The following is a 19,755-nucleotide window of genomic DNA, read 5'->3' as shown; positions in this document are numbered from 1 at the left end:
GGACAGGTTCCACTCTGACCAGGCCTCCCTACACTGTTAGAAATAAAGGTACCATACAGGTACATGATTTGTTCATCAAGGTACAAACAATGAAATTGTACCATCAAAGGTGCAGCAGCGGTTTTAAGGTCCAACTGTGTACCTTAAATAAGTTTTTCCTAGTGGAAAAGTAGACAATTGTATCTTTTTATAAACTAATGTATTAAAACAGAATAATAAATGTTCACTGACTAAAGGTACTGAGATGTACCCCTGAGGGTACCACCATAGTGACAAAAAGGGTACTGCCCCAGTGACAGTATCGTACCTTTTTTTCGAAGAGTGTAGGGTTGACCAAAGAAGTTGAGTCTATTTGTTCAGCGTCATTTCCAGGGGTTGGCTTCAAAAAATAGACATATGAGTGCTGCCAGAGGTTGAAGAAGGGGCGGGCAGGGGGGTGGGGGGGTCAGCCTGTCAGTGCTGACATGTACTGTGTGTACTATGTGGAAGAGGATTCCAGTAGCAAACTGTGCAGTTCTGGTGAACTCCAAAAGGGTCAAGGCAGTGTTAGATAATATGGTGGTCACACAAAATATTGACATTTTGAGCACAATTTGAACATGTTCACTGTGAGGTGTACTCACTTGTGTTGCCAGCTATTTAGACATTAATGGCTGTATGTTGAGTTATTTTCAGAGGACAGTAAATCTATACTGCTATACAAGCTGTGCACTGACTACTTGAAGTTATATCCAAGTTTCATTTCAATAGTGTTGTCCCAGGAAAAGGTATAATAAAATATTTTCAGAAATGTGAGGGGTGTACTCACTTTTTTGTGAGATACTGTATATTATTGTATCTCTCTATTTCCATATCTCTCTCTCTCTCTCTCTCTCTCTTGTTTCAGCCTTCAAAGAGAAGAATACTTTCAGGGCTCAGAGATGAAACTCTCTATATCTGGATCACACTGATCTGGTCCAGGTATGTAGAGAGAGAGAGAGAGAGAGAGAGAGAGAGAGAGAGAGAGAGAGAGAGAGAGAGAGAGAGAGCAGAACAGAGAGCAAGACAAACAGCGAAAGAATGAGAAAACAGACAGAGAAAGAGAAAATATGAACTTGAGAGGAAGACAGAAGAGAAAGAAAGAAAGAAAGAAAGAAAGAAAGAAAGAAAGAAAGAAAGAAAGAAAGAAAGAAAGAAGCAGACACGGAAGGACAGAGACACAGAAAGAGTAGCAGGAAGGAAACATAAATAAAGGCAGAAAGAACAGAAAAGAAAAGGAAAGAAAAGGAGAGAGAAAAGAGAAAGAGAAGGAAAGAAATGGAGGCAAAGAACAAAAAGAGAGAGCAGACCTGCCTGCTCAGTTTCAGTCAGGCAGGTGTAATATTTACTATACCATTAATTACAGAATATTACAGTGACAATGTTGTCTATTTCAGTGTAATATGATGTAATTGTGAATAAGCTGATGAACCACATTGTAACTGGTTATAAATACAATTCTTCTCATTCACACTTCTGGATTGTATTTAGTGCTTCACTGCCCTCTACTGGCCGTACACTCTGATCTCTTGTACAAATTCAGTCATCTCCCATCTTCAAGCCCCCCTTTTCTCCATCCCCTGTCTCTCTGTGATACACATTTACACAAAGTAAAGCACTGAGTGAGCACGACAGTTCATGCAGTGGTCAGTTAATAAAAGAAGTTTTTAAAAAATGGTGTTCACTAACAGTAAGTCTGAGAAAAAACACACTGACTAATTTGAAAGGGAATTCATTGACTTTTTCTTAATGAACGATTTGCATACTTAAATGGTTCTTTGCATGGTGAAATGCTTCTTCAGATTGATAGAGAGTGTGTTACATATGGTTCTATACAACACCAAAAAGGGTTTGTCTAATGTTATGTTAAGTTTGACAGTGAAACATTAGAACCTTTGGTTTCGTCTGAAGACTGTCTTTGGTCTGTGGCAGAGTATGGCAGTGTATGGCAGTGTATGGCAGTAGATTGTCTTTGGTTTGTGACAGTGTGTGGCAGTGTATGGTAGTCTACATTTACATTTACAGCATTTAGAAGACGCTCTTGTCCAGAGTGACTTACAAGTGCTTTGTCTATCTATCTAGAGAAAGTATCATTGATAGTTACCAATAGGTTAGAGAGAAAGCTAGTCCTGAGCTCAGATACTGCTAGAAACAAAAAGTCACACATAAGTGCAGTACAATACATTACAATCAATACTTAATTCAGTGCTCATTTAAGTGCTGTATAAAGAGATGTGTCTTCAGTCTGCGTTTGAAGACAGCAAGAGACTCTGCTGTACAGACAGCCAGTGGGAGTTCGTTCCACCACTTGGGTGCCAGTATGGAGGATATTCTTGATGCTTGTCTTCTACGTGCCTTGAGGGATGGCAGGTCAAGCCGAGCTGTACTCGAAGCTCAAAGGGCTTATGGTACAGTTTGAGATTTCACCATTGCCATCAAGTAGGCAGGGGCTGGTCCATTTTTGGCTTTGTAGGCAAGCATTAGGGTTTTAAATCTGATGCGTGCAGCTACAGGAAGCCAGTGAAGGGAGTTGCAGCAGTGGGGTGACATGGCTGAACTTGGGGAGATTGAAGACAGGTTGTGCTGCCACATTCTGAATGAGTTGTAGAGGCTTGATGGCCTGCATGGGAAGACCAGCCAAGAGCGAGTTGCGGTAGTCAAGCCTTGAAATGACAAGCAACTGCACTAGCACCTGGGTGGCCTCTCGACTGAGAAAGGATCTGATCCTCTGGATGTTGTACAGGGGAAACCTGCATGACCGAATTAGGTTCGCAATGTGAGTCGAGAACAATAACTGGCCATCCAGAATCACACCAAAATTTCTTGCCTCTACAGACAGAACAATTAGAGAGTTCTCGAATGAGATGGCAAGATCATGATGAGGACCTGTAGTTGCAGGGATGAAGAGCAGCTCAGTCTTGCTAGGATTGAGCTTCAGATGGTGAGTTGCTATCCATGAAGAGATGTCAGACAAACATGCCGAGATGTGACTGGAAACCAGAATGCGAGAGAGAAGCGTTAGTTGAGTGTCATCCGCATAACATTGATAAGAAAAGCCATGAGATGATATTACATCATCAAGTGAGCTAGTGTAAAGAGAAGAGAACCCAGCAACGAGCCTTGTGGAAGATCAGTGGAGAGTCTGCATGGAGAGCATGTGGACCCTGTCCATGTTACCTGATAAGAACAATCCTCCACATAGAACTTGAACCACTTCCAAGCACAGCCAGTGATTCCAAGGTTGGTGAGCATGTCCAGAAGGATTATATGGTTGACCATGTCAGAAGCTGCTGAGAGGTCAAGAAGAATCAGGACAGATGTCAGTTTGGCTGATCTTGCTGACTGGAGCTTCTTGGTCACTGTTACAAGAGCAGTTTCTGTTGAGTGTGCTGGTTGGAATCCTGGAGCTGGTTCTGTGTGAGAAAGAGAGACAGTTGATTAGACTGCACGTTCAAGAATTTTTGAAAGGAAAGGAGTGCTACCAGTCCATAGTTGTTGACATCAAAGCTGTCAAGCATGGGTTTCTTCAGGATGGGAAGTACTCTTGCAGTCTTGAAGTTAATGGAACTTCACCTGATGACAAGGACTTGTTAAGGAGAAAAGTGATGAAGGGCAGTAGGTCCTTGGAGATTGACTGGAACAATGCAGATAGGATGGGATCCAGTGGGCAGGTGGTTTGGTTACTGGATTTGATCAGTTGAAGGACTGCATCTTTGGAAAGAGAAGAAAAGCAGTTTAAGGATTGAGAACGAGAGGAGGAGGTCTAGTGGAAGGAGTGGGGACAGAGGGAAAAGACTAGTGGATTCTGTCAAACTTCTACTCAAAGAAGGTGACAAAATCCTCAGGTGTGAGAGAAGAGGATGGAAGGGGAGAAGGAGGGTTGAGGAGAGAGGAGAAACTGCTTAAGAGCTTACGTGGATCAGATGCTGATGCTTCCAATTTCCTTCTGTAGAAAGACGACATTGCAGCAGTAACTTCGAGTGAGAACTTGGAAAGGAGAGATTGGTAGGAGTGAAGATCTGAGTCGAGCTGGGATTTCCTACACCTTCTCTTAGCCTATAGCAGTAGATTGACTTTGGTCTGTGGTAGTGTATGGCAGTTTATATCAGTAGACTGTCTTTGGTGTGTGGCAGTGTAAAATGCTGTTAGACAGTAGACTGTCTTTGATCTGTAGCAGTGTACGGCAGGTTTGTCTTTGGTCTGCAGCAGTGTATGGTAGGTTTGTCTTTGGTCTGTGGCAATGTATGGTAGGCTATGGCAGTAAACTGTCTTTGGTCTGTGGCAGTGTATTATAGTCAAAGACATTAGACTGTATTTGGTCTGTAGAAATGTAAAGTGGTCTAAGGCAGTGTATAGCAGTGTGTGGTAGTAGAGTGTCTATCGCGGTAGTCTTAGGTCTGTCGCAGCATATGGTGGTCTATGGCAGTACACTGTCTTTGGTCTGTGGCAGTGTACGGTGGTCTGTGGTAGCATAGTCTATGGCAGTGTATGGTGGTCTATGGCAGTGTATAGCAGAACTATACTAGGATTGGACCCAGCACCACTGTTTTGATATTGAAATCCAGGCGTTTTGCTAATAAGGCTGACCCCAGAGTGGCGAGGTCTCCAGAGACTGTGGGGCAGGATGAGAAAGGCTTGAGCTTCCAGTAGTTAAGTTACTATGAGTGAGTTTACTGTATGAAAACAGCAGCAGTCTTTAGGAAGCAGGCTTAAACTGGCCTTGTGGCTTTAGCCATCCAGTTCACCTTTAGCCATCCAGTTCATGTGCTTTTTTTAATAAGCTGTATAATACGTTTTAGACTTTTGTATAAGAGTAAACTCTTCAGCATGCCAACATACTGAAAAATATATTTTGAAAAGTTTAATTTGAATGAAAGTCCATGTGGCTATTTTGCAATCCGATCAAAGACGTAAAGGAAAGAAATGTATAGTTTCTATCAGATTTCTCTCAATCACAACCAGCAAAAGTGTTTTTCCTAAAGGATCCATCTTATTCTGTACTCTCTCTGTTTTATTTGGAGCAGACTGAGCCCTGAGGGCTCCTTCCTTTGTAAATATACATCCATAACTCATGTGGTTTTGTTCCAATACATTTTTTGTGTTTACATGCACTTTGTGGCAGATAATGTGGAAAAGATTTGTTTTATAGCATCTGCATTCCAAACAAACCTTAACACAAAGCTGGCAGATGGTTTTGATGGGAGAAAATGTTTTATCACAAATATGTTTGTAATCTGGAAACAATAGGTCGGCCATTGACCCATTTACATGGACCACGTTATATATACTACATTAATCTAAAGATCAAAGCACATTTTATTTCTTTGTGATTAGTCTGGAATAAACACAATGCACACTGGCACTGAGATACATATTATTTCCAGCTGCATCCTTAATGCAGTATTACCCAGCATTCACACTAGGAGGTGACAACTCTCTGTTTTTTGAACACTTGCCATTTGGTCTTTTGTTTTATAGTCCAGTTTGAAGTCAAAAAATCACTTTTTTTTAAAGACTGTTATTTTAAAGATTGCACTTAAAGTGTAGGAAGATCGCTCCAAATACACATTCCAATCCTATGCCTTTTCACTGCAAGAAAGATGTTCTTATCATAAGTACCATCTTTCTTTAGAGCCCTGTACTGCATTCAGCCCTGACAGAACGTAGAAAAACATGTTTTTAAATGTAAATAACCAGTGGGGGACAAAGTACACAAACCATATACTTGAGGTAGAGTAACCTAAGGTAAAATATAACTCCAGTAAAAGTAGAAGTTCCTCCCTTTAGATCTCCATTTGAGTAAAAGTACAAAAGTATTTGCCTTCAAATGTACTTAAGTATTGAAAGTAAAAGCACTAAAAGATGAATTAACTTAATTCAACTTAGTTACAAGTTTAAGTTTAATAAAAAAAAAAGTCGCTTTAAGGTTCCCAAATGAGTTTTCCTTTACTTACTATAAAATTAAGTAGTCTTTGTATAAATTCAGAAAAAGACATGTCAGTCACAACAGCATGTGTGTACATATTTCTATATTGTGGTCTATTTACACAAAGTTAGATTAGGTCATCATTTATGTTGAATAGACTCTCCCAACATTTTACACTGCTGCGCTGACATTGAACCATGTGCTTGCGCTGGGTCTGCATGTCTAACAGGTCAAAACAAGCTCTAAACAAAGTGACCGCTGTGTTCTGATTGGTGTTCTTGCTTTGCGTTTCTTTTGTTTTGACATGTTACATTTTTATGTACACATAAACCAAAAGGAACAACAAATTTCACAAAATGTAGTGGAGTGAAAAGTAAGATAATTGACTTTGAAATGTAGTGGAGTGAAAGTAAAAAGTCACCCAAAATGGAAGAACTTCAGTAAAGTACAGATACACACAAAAACTACTTAAGTATATTAACAAATTACATTTACTTATTTACTGTCCACCAGTGGAAACAACACTCTGTTGGTATGCAAGCTTTACAACTATGGCAGCTGTCAATGCCATTCATGATGTTCATGATGAAAACAGTTTAAATACATCTTTAATACTTTGAAACTTTTTCTACCATATTCAGACTTTGCATACACCAAGCAGCAGCTGCGATATTTATAGAAGACTTCATTAGAATCCAATGTGTGCTGACTTTTTATTACAGTAGAATTCATATACACACCACAGCCGATTGGGTAACACCACTGACATGACTATCAAAAGACATAAAAAGCACCTCAAAGCCCGCTGGACACTGTTTTGCACCCACGAAACATGGGTGGGGAACATAAGATCCTATAAGAACATAGGGTTTATTAACGTAAGATGCTAAGTGCATTAGGCCCTGAAAAAATAAAATCTTATGAACATGTGGCCCTGGGAACATGGGCCATAAGAACATAACATCTTGAGAACATGGCAGCCAAGAAAATAGGGCCCTGGGAACATGAGATTTTAAGAACAAGGGCCCATGGGAACATAAGATCCTTAGAACATGGGGCCCTATGAAGATAGAACCCCAAGAACATGGGGCCCTATGAAGATAGGACCACAAGAAAATGGGGCCCTGTAAACATAAGACTCTTAGAGCATGGGGCCCTGGAAGCATAAGATACTTTGAATAAGGGGCCCTGGGAAAATAAACCCTAAGAACATGGTGCCCTGTGAAGATAAGACCCTAAGAATATAGAGCTGTGGAAACGTAAGATTCTAAGAACATGGGGCCCTGGGGATATAAGATCTTAAGAACATGGGTCCCTGGGACATAAGATCCTAAGATCATGGGGCCCTGGGAACATAAGATTTTTAAAACAAGAGGCCATGGGAACATAAGATCTTTAGAACAGGAAGATAGAGTCCCAAGAACAGGGGGCCCTATGAAGATAGGACCACAGGAAGGCATTAGCATGACTGCTACTCTGACTAATCTCATCCTCTCAGACATCCATTAGGTTCAATAATAAACATGAGTGCTTGAGTCCAGTTGAAACATATAGAACCTAGCACCATGCCAAAGTCTGACCTTCTGCGCTAACAGAGTGTGAGTAATGAAACACATACTGGTCAGTGGTGTTACATGGGGAAAGAGTCATTATGGGGTGAGAAATGTCACACTTCTCCCGGAACAAAGCTTGAAGTAAGCGAATCCATGAGACTTCGCCAAGTCACGTTTTTTTAAACAGTGTTTGTTGCTGCTACCATCTGTAAAGAGTGAGTGATAGCCATGAACTGGACATACAGATTCCAGGAAACAAATCTGATTTATTTCTTCAAGGTTGGCTTTTTATACTTCAAGGGCCATTTACAAAGACAACATTAAGTTTACACAATCCCCCCAGCCCCGCCACAAAATGCAGTTGATTAGCCAAGACATATTTGGTGTCTAAAGTAGAAAATAGAAGAACTCGTTTTGGTGCTATACAGAACCAACAAATTCATTCAAATGATTCTTTGAGCAATTATGGTTTTATATAGAGCTACTGTCTTTAATGAGGTGCCCTTGAAGAACCATCTTTTTAAGTGTGTAGAGCTAACATCCTGAATAAAATCATCAAATAGCATTGAGCTGATAAGTCATGAGCCTATTGGAGATTACTGAATGCCACAGCACAGTTTGAAGTGCATGTGTGACCATTATGATGAGACCAAGATGGCGTCGCGACCACACCGCGAGGCCCAGCGTCTTACCAGTTTCAGTAATATAACACTTATTTACTTAACTATTCTCAGTATTTTCGCTCAGATCGCTCGTGCGAACTACAGCTACAGCAGACAGACAATTTTGGATATCAACATTCACTGCACAAACATCGGATTTACACATCAGTTTGACTTTAACCAGCTTCCTCCAGAGTTGATCCGGACACCGGGACCTAGCGAGTCACTCTTGCCGACCGGAAGTGCCCGACGCCGGCGACGCCAGCGCAAACAACGACGGGGCAAGCGCGGAGGTTTGCGTGCTAAGCTAAGGCTAAACCCACACCGGCCGGTGTTACCTAGCGTTTTTCTCGCCAATGTTCGCTCGCTGCCGGGAAAGCTGGACGAATTAAAGATCTGGACCCTCACACAGAGATGGCTCAGGGACTGTAATTTGATGTTTTTCACGGAAACGTGGCTAAGGGGCGATGTGGCGGACAGCGTGGTGGAACTGGAGGGACGTGCGCTGTTCAGAGCTGACCGGTCAACCGCGACAACGGGGAAGACCCGCGGCGGAGGAACCTGTATCTACGTAAACAAAGCGTGGTGCACAGACTCTGTTGTAGTGGAAACCCACTGCTCTGCGGACCTGGAGTTCCTGACCATTAAATGCAGGCCCTTTTATGCGGCTCGTGAGTTTAGCTGCATCGTCGCTACTGTAGTCTATGTGCCTCCTGATGCTAATGCTTACTCGGCTATGGAGGCTCTCTGTGCTACCATCAACAAACTTCAAACTACATACCCGGACAGAGCCTTTATTGTAGCAGGGGACTTCAATCACACTGATCTAAAATCTGGATTACCAAAATTTTATCAGAATGTCTCCTGCACCACAAGGGGACAAAAAACTTTGGATAAAGTTTACACAAACGTGGCTGATGCATACAAAGCCACACCCCTCCCCCACCTCGGACTTACAGATCATCTTTCTCTGTTTCTACTCCCCAAATACACTCCAGTCATTCGGAGGATCAAGCCTACAACCAGAACAGTAAAGATCTGGATGGATGGGGCTGACTCCTTCCTTCAGCACCAGTTCCAGCACACTGACTGGAGCGAGTATGCTGCCCGGGCCACCACGGCCTCACACATCCACCTGGACACCTACACTAACTCTGTCCTGGAACACATCAACAACTGTGTGGACAGAGTGACAACACAAAAGACAATAATAATATTCCCAAATCAGAAGCCCTGGATGAACAGAGAGGTTCGCTCTCTGCTCAAAGCCAGAGATGCTGCCTTCAGGTCAGGAGACCGGGAGGCTTACAGCTTGGCCAGAGCCAATCTGAGGAGAGGAATATCCATAGCCAAGCACTGCTACAAACAGCGGATCGAGGAGCACTTTACCTCCTCTGACCCTCGGCGTATGTGGCAGGGCATACACACCCTGACAGACTACAAGCCACCGAGCACTGCGCCATCCACCAACAGTGCTTCACTCCCTGATGAGCTGAACCACTTCTACGCTCGCTTTGACCGGGGTAATAAGGTGACGTTTAAAAAACGATCCTCCACCAGACGATAATCCACTTGAACTTTCCATTTCGGATGTCAGTCGCATGCTGAGCAGGGTGAATGCACGGAAAGCAGCCGTCCCTGATGGTGTACCTGGCCGTGTGCTAAGAGCCTGTGCTGAGGAACTCTCGGGTGTCTTCACACACATCTTCAATGTCTCGCTGGCCCAGGCAGCTGTCCCATCCATCTTCAAGTCTGCCACCATTGTGCCAGTGCCAAAGCACTCAACTGCTTCAGCCCTGAATGACTTCCGACCTGTTGCACTCACCCCAATCATCTCCAAGTGCTTTGAAAGACTAGTTCTTTCCCACCTGAAGTTCTGCCTACCTGCTACGCTGGACCCACACCAGTTCGCATATCGGAGCAACAGATCCACTGAGGACGCCATCTCCACAGCACTACACACTGCACTGACCCACCTGGACTGTCAGAACTCATATGTGAGAATGCTCTTCATTGATTTCAGTTCAGCATTTAACACAGTGATCCCGTCCATGCTGATATCCAAGCTCAACCATCTGGGCATCAGCACATCACTTTGCAACTGGATTTTGGACTTCCTGACTAACAGACCCCAGTCTGTTAAATTAGGCAATCTCCATTCATCACACATCACCCTGAACACTGACGTTCCACAAGGCTTTGTTTTGAGTCCGATACTGTACTCCCTCTTCACCCATGACTGTGTACCTGTTTATGGCTCAAACACCATAGTCAAGTTCGCAGATGACACCACGGTGATAGGCCTGATCACAGATAATGATGAGACGGCCTACAGGGACGAAGTACAGCATCTATCCTCATGGTGCCATGACAACAACCTGGCACTCAACACGCACAAAACAAAGGAGATCATCATGGACTTCAGACGGACTAGGAACCAGGCTCACACCCCCATCTCCATCAGTGGAGTTGCAGTGGACCAGGTGTCCAGCTTCAAGTTCCTTGGTCTCCTCATCTCCAAGGACCTAACCTGGTCCTTGAACTCCTCCGTCCTCATCAAAAAGGCGCAGCAGCGCCTTTATTTTCTGCGGAGCCTCAAGAAAGCTCACCTGTCTCCCAGGATCCTGGTGAACTTTTACCGCTGTACCATTGAGAGCATACTCACCAACTGCATCTCTGTATGGTACGGCAGTTGCTGCGCTGCTGACCACTAAGCACTCCAGCGGGTAGTAAAAACAGCGCAGCGCATCACAGGCACCGATTTACCCACCATCGAGGACATATACCACAAACGCTGCATGGGCAGGGCAAGAAACATCATCAAAGATGTTACCCACCCAAATCATAGACTTTTCAGCCTCTTACCATCTGGCAGGCGTTACAGGAGCCTCCGCTCCTGCACCAGCAGGCTTAGGAAAAGCTTTTTTCCTGAGGCGGTTATCCTGACGAACGCTACACAGTCACTTTAAAAAACTGCACTTCTTACACCTTCTGCACTGATGATATACTTCATTCATACAACGTTCATTTGTATTGCTACTCCCACTGTACAGTATCTATTACATCTATATGTCTATATTTGTATACGTATGTGTATATAATAACCTACAATCATGTTACTGCATATCTCACTTTATGTATGTGTTATGTATTTATGTATATTATATACTATATATTCAATATGTACATTCCTGTATATAAACTTAATACACAGATATATAGATACATATAACATTGCATATATAACACTGTATATTTTATATTGTATGTTTCATATTTTATATTACATATTACATATTTCACATTTCACTTGTACACACATGTATATAACAGTTATATTTATGCACTGGTCACTGTTACCACCACACTTTATGTAAATAATGTTATATATTGCACTGGTTAGATGCTAACTACATTTCATTGGCCCTGTACTTGTACTCTGCACAATGACAATAAAGGTGAATCTAATCTAATCTAATCTAATTAGGCCTGCAGTTAGCACAATGCTAATTGGTGGGATATAAGTTGCAATTACTTGTTAGCTTGTAGGTACAGAGCTAAATCTAAAGAAGCAAACTTCAGTTTGAGTTAGATTTTCTGCTGAACTGTCTAACTGCTACATCTGTTATGTGTTATTTAATAACACAGTCCGTGTGTTTGTGTTGCAGAGAGAAGCAGACACACAGGCCAGTCCTGATGGCAGGCTCTTGGGGCTCAGCCAGCACTGGACACTGGCTCTAGGAGCCCACGGGGCCTTCGCTTCAACCAGGAACATTTCACAGGTCAGCCACGGCACCACAGCACTGTATACACACCATGCTAAATTTTTCTACATAAAGGTTTTAAAGAAATAGTGGGGATGCACTGATATGGGAATTGTGGGCCAATGTTGATTTGTGATTCATATATATATATATATATATATATATATATATATATATATATATATATATATATATATATATATATATATATGTATGTATGTATGTATGTATATATCTCCCAATACTAATACATAAACATAGTAGCTAATAGATAATACATAGTATTTTTACTAAACTGAGCAATTTGCATTCAGCTGCAGAGCACCAGTGAGCTGGACTTGCTCACTTGCTTGTCTCTCAGTCATTGTGAACTTAATCTTTTAGCCACTTGGAGGTACCAACTAGATATAGTTGGGCTCACTTCCACCCACAGTGTCGGCTCTGAAACCAAACTTCTTGATAGGGGTTGGTCCCTCTCCTACTCAAGGGTTCCACAGGGTGAGAGACACCAGGCAGGAGTCGCCAGGCAGGAGTCCCCGGCTGGTGGCCGTGTAGTTGGTGTTTGTCCTGGTGGATGAGAGGGTCACCTCAATGTGAATTAAAATCGCAGAGAGGAAAACTCTGACTGTTGTGTGTGCTTATGCACCAAACAACAGGTCAGAGTATTCAGCCTTCTTGGAGCAAGTGGGCGGGGTTCTGGAAAGGGTCCCCCCTACAGACTCCATAGTCTTACTGGGGGACTTCAATGCTCATGTTGGCAATGACTGGGAGACCTAGAGAGGCGTGATTGGGAAGAACGGCCTGCCCGATCTAAACCCGAATGGTGAATTGTTATTGAACTTCTGTGCCAGGCATGGATTGGCCATAACAAACACCAAGTTCGAACACAAGGATGTTCATAAGTGTACATGGTACCAGAGCTCCTTGGGTCAGAGGTCAATGATTGACTTTGTTGTTGTTTCATCTAACTTGGGACCGTATGTTCTGGACACTCGGGTAAAGAGAGGTGCTGAGCTGTCAACTGATCACCATCTGGTGGTGAGTTGGATCAGATGGCAAGGAAAACTGATGGTCAGACCCAGTAGGCCCAAGTGAACAGTGAGGGTGTGCTTGGAACAACTGTCGGAGACCCCTGTTCAGAGTGATTTCAACTCCCACCTCCGGGAGAGATTTTCTCGTGTCCCGGGGGAGGTAGGGGACATGGAGTCTGAATGGACCCTGGTCAAGCTGAAGAAAGAGGCCTTTAGGGAATGGATGGCCCGAAGGACTCCCAACTCAGCAGAGAGGTACCGACAGGTGAAAAAGGTGGCAGCCACAATGGTGGCAGAAGCAAAGTCCAGGGCGTGGGAGGAATTTGGCGAAACCATGGAAAAAGACTTTCCAGGCTTCAAGGAGGTTCTGGACAACTGTCCGGCGACTCAGGAGAGGTCACGGTGGCTGCGCACAAGCTGTATTCAATAAGGGTGAAGATACTCTGACTTCAAATGAGGATATTGTCGGTCGGTGGAAGGAGCACTTTGAAGAGCTCCTTAATCCGGGAGACATGCCTCCCTCACAGGAGTCAGGGCCAGAGGCCTCTGGCATGTCAAGCTCCATTTCCCTGGTAGAGGTCACTGAGGTAGTGGGCAAGCTCTTCAGTGGCAAGGCACTGGGGGCGGATGAGATTCATCTGGAGATGCTTAAGGCTCTGGGTATTGTGGGGCTGTCGTGGCTGACGCACCTTTGCAATATTGCATGGACTTCAGGAACAGTACCCTTGGACTGGCAGACTGGGGTGGTGGTCCCCATTTGGGTCTGTGCCAACTATCGGGGTATCACAGTGCTCAGCCTCCCTAGGAAAATCTATGCCTAGGTGCTGGAAAGGAGACTCCGACTGATAGTTGAACCTCAGATTGAGGAGGAACAATGAGGATTCCATCCCAGCTGTGGAACAATGGACCAGCTTTTCACCCTCTCGTGGATTGTTGAGGGGGCATGGGAGCTTACTCGGGGTTCCCCGCGATATCTTGTGGGAGGTCCTCTGAGAGTATGGGGTACCAGGGCTACTACTCCAGACCATTCGATCTCTGTTCTCCCAGAGTGAGAGCTGTGTTCATATACTCAGCATTAAGTCAGATCCTTTCAGTATTAGCATTGGGCTAAGGCAGGGTTGTGCCCTGTCTCCAGTCCTGTTCATGATATTCATGGACAGGGTGTTAAGGCATAGCCAAGGTCAGGAGGGCATTATGTGTGGAGGACGAGGGTGGCATCTCTGCTGTTTGCAGACGATGTTGTCCTTTTGGCTGAATCGCATGTTTGCCTCCAGCGCTCACTAGAGTGGTTTACAGCTGAGTGTGAAGCGGTTGGTATGCGGATCAGCACCTCCAAATCTGAGTCCATGGTCTTAGCCCGGAAAAGGATGGCATGCCCACTCCAGGTAAGGGGAAAGGACTTGCTCCAGGTGGAGGAGTTTAATTATCTCAGGGTCTTGTTCACTAGTGAAGGGAAGAGGGATCATGAGATCGGTTGCAGGCTGGGACAGGTGGCAGCAGTAATGCGGTCACTGTACAAGACTGTAGCGGTGAAGAGGGAGCTGAGCCAAAAGGCAAAGCTCTCTGTTTACCAGTCCCTCTACATCCCGACCCTCACCTATGGTCATGACCTGTGGGTAATGATAGAAAGAATGAGATTGCAAATACAAGTGGCGGAAATGAGCTTTCTTCACAGGGTGGCGGGCTACACACTATTTGATAGGTTGAGGAGCTCAGCCATCCAGGAGGAGCTCAGAGTAGAGCCGCTACTCCTCCGCATTGAGAGGAGCCACTTGAGGTGGTTCAGTCATCTGATTCGGATGTCCCCTCGACGCCTCCCAGTGGTGGTGTACCAGGCATGGCCTACTGTGATAAGGCCCCAGGGTCGTCCTAGGACCCGCTGGAGGGATTACATCTCCAAGTTGGCCTGGGAGTGGCTTGGCGTCCCTGGGAATGAGCTCGAGGAAGTTGCAGGGGACAGGGTCATCTGGGATTCTCTGCTCTCCCAACTGCTACTGCGACCCTAGCTGGATTAAGCGGTCAACGACGATGATGATGATATATATCCTGATACTAATACATAAACATAGTAGCTAATACATACAACCCCAATTCCAATGAAGTTGGGACGTTGTGTAAAACATAAATAAAAACAGAATACGATGAACAGTTCGTTGCTCCATCTACAAGTGCAATTTAAAACTCTGCAAGCCATATATCATCAACACCCAGAAATGCCACCAGCTTCTCTGGGCCCGAGCTCATCTGAGATGGACTGACGCAAAGTGGAAAAGTGTCCTGTGGACCAATGAGTCCACATTTCAAATTGTTTATGTAAATCATGAACGTCGTGTCCTCCGGGCCAAAGAGCAAAAGGACTGTCTGGATTGTTATCAGGGCAAAAAGTTCAAAAGCCAGCAACTTTGATGGTTTGGGGGTGTGTTAGTGCCCATGGCATGGGTAACTTGCTCATCTGTGAAGGCATCATTAATGTTGAAAGGTACATACAGGTTTTGGAGCAACATATGCTGCCATCCAAGCAATGTCTTTTTCAGGGACATCCCTGCTTATTTCAGCAAGGCAATGCCAAGCCAACATCATGGCTTCGTAGTAAAAGAGTACAGGTGTACTAGACTGGCCTGCCTGCAGTCCAGACCTGTCTCCCATTGAAAATGTGTGGCGCATTATGAAGCACAAAATACGACAGCGGAGACCCCGGACTGTTTAGCAACTGAAGTTGTACATCAATCAAGAATTCCACCTACAAAGCTTCAACAATTAGTGTCCTCAGTTTCCAAATGCTTATTGAGTGTTGTTAAAAGGAAAGGTGATGTAACACAGTGGTAAACGTGCCCCTGTCCCAACTTCAGGCATCAAATTCAAAATGAGTGAATATTTGCAAAAAACAATAAAATGTATCCGTTTGAACGTTAAATATCTTGTCTTTGTTGTGTATTCAATTGAATATAGGTTGAAAAGGATTTACAAATCATCGTATTCTGTTTTTATTTATGTTTTACACAATGTCCCAACTTCATTGGAATTGGGGTTGTAGTACATAGTATTTTTACTAAACTGAGGAATTTGCTTTCAGCTGCAGAACACCAGTAGCTGGACTTGCTTGCTTGCTCGTCTCTCTCAATCATTTTGAACTTAATCTTTTAGCCACTTTCAGACAGCCTGTCACTGTTTTAGTTGAGTTTTTCTGTTCTTCTTTTTATTTTATTTTATTATATTTTTTATTTCTAACCATTTTATTATTTTTTTTATTTTACTGATTAAAATCTTGTTTTTTATTTAATCTTAGTTGTTTTCCAACCTTTTCCAACCTTTTATCCAGTTGCCTCAAATTCTAGCTTGCAGTATTTACCTTATGTTGAAAACTATTAGCTGGTTTTAACTACTATATCTTTGTTTTTTTCTTTTTCTTTTTCCATTTCTTAATTAGTTTATTCATAAGTATTCTCTTTTTTCAGCTGTTAATGCTAGACTATATTGAAAATGAGGGTCAACCCATGTATTCCTGGGTGAAAATAAATGATGATTGATAAACATTTATAAAATTTAGAAACTGGGATTGAGTTTAATTTTTTAATCATTACAGAGAAATATAACTTATTTCTGTAGAGTTGCAAATGTTGTAAAATGAACAAAATGCAAATATTCTATTGCAGTAAGCCAAACATTCCGCTCTTCTGGATTTCAACAAATACATCAGCAAATTTGAGTCAGCCAAGTCTAAACATCTATCCGGTGCTGATGATTTCATTTGAAATGAATTGAGATTATCATGCAGTCCTTAAGAAATAGTTTAAATTTGTCTTACATAAAAATTACAATACACTGTTTTTCATTTTATCAGCACATCATATGTTATGGTTAAATATCCTATTTTGCAAGTCCAGACCACAATTTCAAAATATGGCTGTAGTACAAAGATAGACTGTATGGCTTTAGACTGTAAGGAGAGGAGAGAACTGGGGTCCCCCCCATGATTGAGTTTTTGAGAAGTAAACAGAATGATTCAGAGTGGTTTGGTGTGAAATGGTTCAGATTTCTTTACAGTGGTGGTGATAGGAACCAGTGGTCACCATGACTACAACACATAGACATTTTATTTACTGTCCAAAACCACCAGTGAACCTACATGTGTCTTCTGAGTTTGTTATGGAATGTCGATGATAGGGGAAAAAGTGGAAAATTGAAAATTATTATACAAAATAGGACGTTTTCTCTGGGGACTATTTTGCCTCACATCGCCCTGCATATTATATATCCTTCCACCATGGAGTTTAAATTCTCAAAACTATCATAAACAGTGTCTCACACACAGTGAATTCATGACCATTTCATGTAATAACCTTATGTGAGGGAGCTTTTAGAGGCGGATGATTGATTCCTTTCACCACCACTGTGAACAATTCTGACTCAGTAAGTTTCTCCAGAACAGGGCATTTCACACCAAACCACTCTAAATGACTGTGTACATCTCATTAACCACTTCCACCATTTCTGGCTCTAATAATTTTGACTCATTTACACTGACATTCTCACTGCAGATTCGTTCTGAGGAGTTCTGCTGAAATTTGCATGTTATGTACTTATTGGTCCTACAAAAGAAACTTGTCATTTTGTGATCTAACAATGCCTACTCTGTGAGCAGCACAGCATCACCAGCAGAGCTGCATCACGTAGGGCATTGGGGGGTTAGGTGCCTTGCCCAAGAGTACAAACAGGTATACCTAGTCAATCCTGGGATTTGAACCCACAACCTTCCGACTGTTTGCTCACCAACAGATTTCCAATTGCTTCCTAACTGTAATTTCTAAGCATAACAACAACATATGGTTGAAGTACTGGGAGAGGTTTTTTGATGGAAGAAGGGGAAAGGACTTTGCACTGCAAAACGTTATATCTGGAAACATCTTAAATAGAGATTATATATTCTGAAATTGTTGTAAGAAAATTAGGTTATTAAACTTATTTCTAGACATTTCACTTGTTTGTAGTAATTTTATCAAGTGAAATCTCATTCCACTGCAGATCATTTTACTTATTTCAAGAAATTATAAAGATTATTTTACTTATTATAAGAACTAATGATTAAAACAAGTGAAATCATCTGCCAGTGCAATAAGATAATTTCATAGGATAAAATAAAGTAATAAAATTAGAAATAATTAAAATTATATTTTATTCTTTATTATAAATTATAATATTCCTATAGCAATCTCAAAAGGAGAAATAGTAGTTATATTAATTACTTTTAAGATGCTTACACTTGCTAAGATATAATTTTGTGCAGTGTGGGTGTGGGTTTGTAGATTGGTCAGAGATTTCAGCTCTGCTTCACTCTCCACAGGACGTGTGCCCATGAGGTCGACGACGCTGGTCCTGCTCTTCCTGATCAGCGTCCAGGCTGCACTCAACACGGGGGGTCACAAGGTCCAAACACAAGGTCCAGCCAATCAACACGCAGGAATGGATCGCTCAGTCAGGCCTTCTTCTGGACAGTCCCAGCAGGATTTGACCCACAATGACCTCATCCCCACCATTGACCCCAAACTCTTCAACAAACGTCGCTACCGATCACCCCGCGTGCTCTTCAGTGATGTGGCGCCTTCTGACAATGACCCGGTGGGATCCAGAGGGCCTCGTGTCCGGCGGAGGGCCACAGAGTTCTTGCATCGTGGGGAATATTCGGTGTGCGACAGCGAGAACCACTGGGTCGGCAACCTGACCCGTGCCACAGACCTAGCGGGCAATGAGGTCACAGTGCTGCCCGATGTCCGCATAAACAACGTGGTGAAGAAGCAGTTGTTTTATGAGACCACGTGCCGCATCAACAAAGCCAGTGACGCCCCCCGGGGGCGAGGGGTCAGCGGGATAAAAGCGGGAACATCCGGATGCCGAGGGATCGACAACAAGCACTGGAACTCATACTGCACCAACACGCATACATACGTGCGTGCTCTAACGTCTTTCAAGAACCAGATCGCCTGGAGGCTCATTCGCATCAACGCAGCATGTGTGTGTGTGCTGAGTCGAAAGTCATGGAGGCATTGACCCATCGATTCATTTCTCAGCAAACCTCTGTCCAAAGATTCACTTGACCAACCCCGCCTTCCCCCAAATAACAAACAATATACTGCCAATACAGTGTACCGGACTCTTCCCCTTATATCTTCACCCGACACCCCCAACCCAGCCCTGTCCTACCCTACCTCACACTGTAAATTATTCGTCTCTTAAGTTATGATGACTGCATGACATATTTATATAGTTTATACGGTCAAAATAAAAATATGTATGTGTATATACAGTATACATCAAGAAATGCAAGCTTATGTTGTGTTGTTGTTCATGCTGTTATTTATTAAACACTTCAGTACTTCAGTGCAAAACGTGCTTGCTTGTTTAACAACAGTTAAACATTAGTTAGCATCAAATGATGTGCAATGTGGGTCTGACTACACAATCAATTAGACAAGAGGGCAAAAATTACTGAGGGGGCACAACTATCCTTACCCAATAAACAGCTAGCAATATTAAGGTAACACGCTAATCTGTGTAGCTCAAGGAATCTAGTGTATATAAGTAAAAACACACATTTACAAAGCAATGATAATTATAAATTAACTAATGTTTAGTTATTTGACACCAGCATAAAATCTGCACTTGACATGCCTTAAGTAATATATAAAAGCAAAAAGTAAAAACAAAAAGCACCACTTAAAACCCATAGGCTGGCTTTACATGGGGAAACCTTTATACAATTAGTTGCATACTGTGAACTGTATGCAACATCATTTCTGGGTAACT

General features: G+C 42.9%; 1 protein-coding gene across 1 annotated transcript in view; it reads left to right on the top strand.

Annotated features, from left to right (window-relative positions):
- Positions 1–19,264, top strand: part of ngfa (nerve growth factor a (beta polypeptide)) — a 72,563-nt gene extending 53,299 nt beyond the window's left edge. The window contains exons 2-3 of the mRNA XM_017693279.2: positions 11,828–11,941; positions 18,296–19,264. Coding sequence (XP_017548768.1) covers positions 18,307–18,999 — 693 coding nt within the window. The 5' untranslated portion in view covers positions 11,828–11,941; positions 18,296–18,306 and the 3' untranslated portion in view covers positions 19,000–19,264. The remainder of the gene's footprint in view (positions 1–11,827; positions 11,942–18,295) is intronic.
- The last annotated feature ends 491 nt before the right edge of the window (positions 19,265–19,755 follow it).

This window comes from Pygocentrus nattereri, chromosome 9, assembly GCF_015220715.1.
Source record: "Pygocentrus nattereri isolate fPygNat1 chromosome 9, fPygNat1.pri, whole genome shotgun sequence".
Lineage (NCBI taxonomy): Eukaryota > Metazoa > Chordata > Actinopteri > Characiformes > Serrasalmidae > Pygocentrus > Pygocentrus nattereri.
Note: the sequence above shows the minus strand (reverse complement) of the source record. Positions and strands in the feature narration are given on the sequence as shown.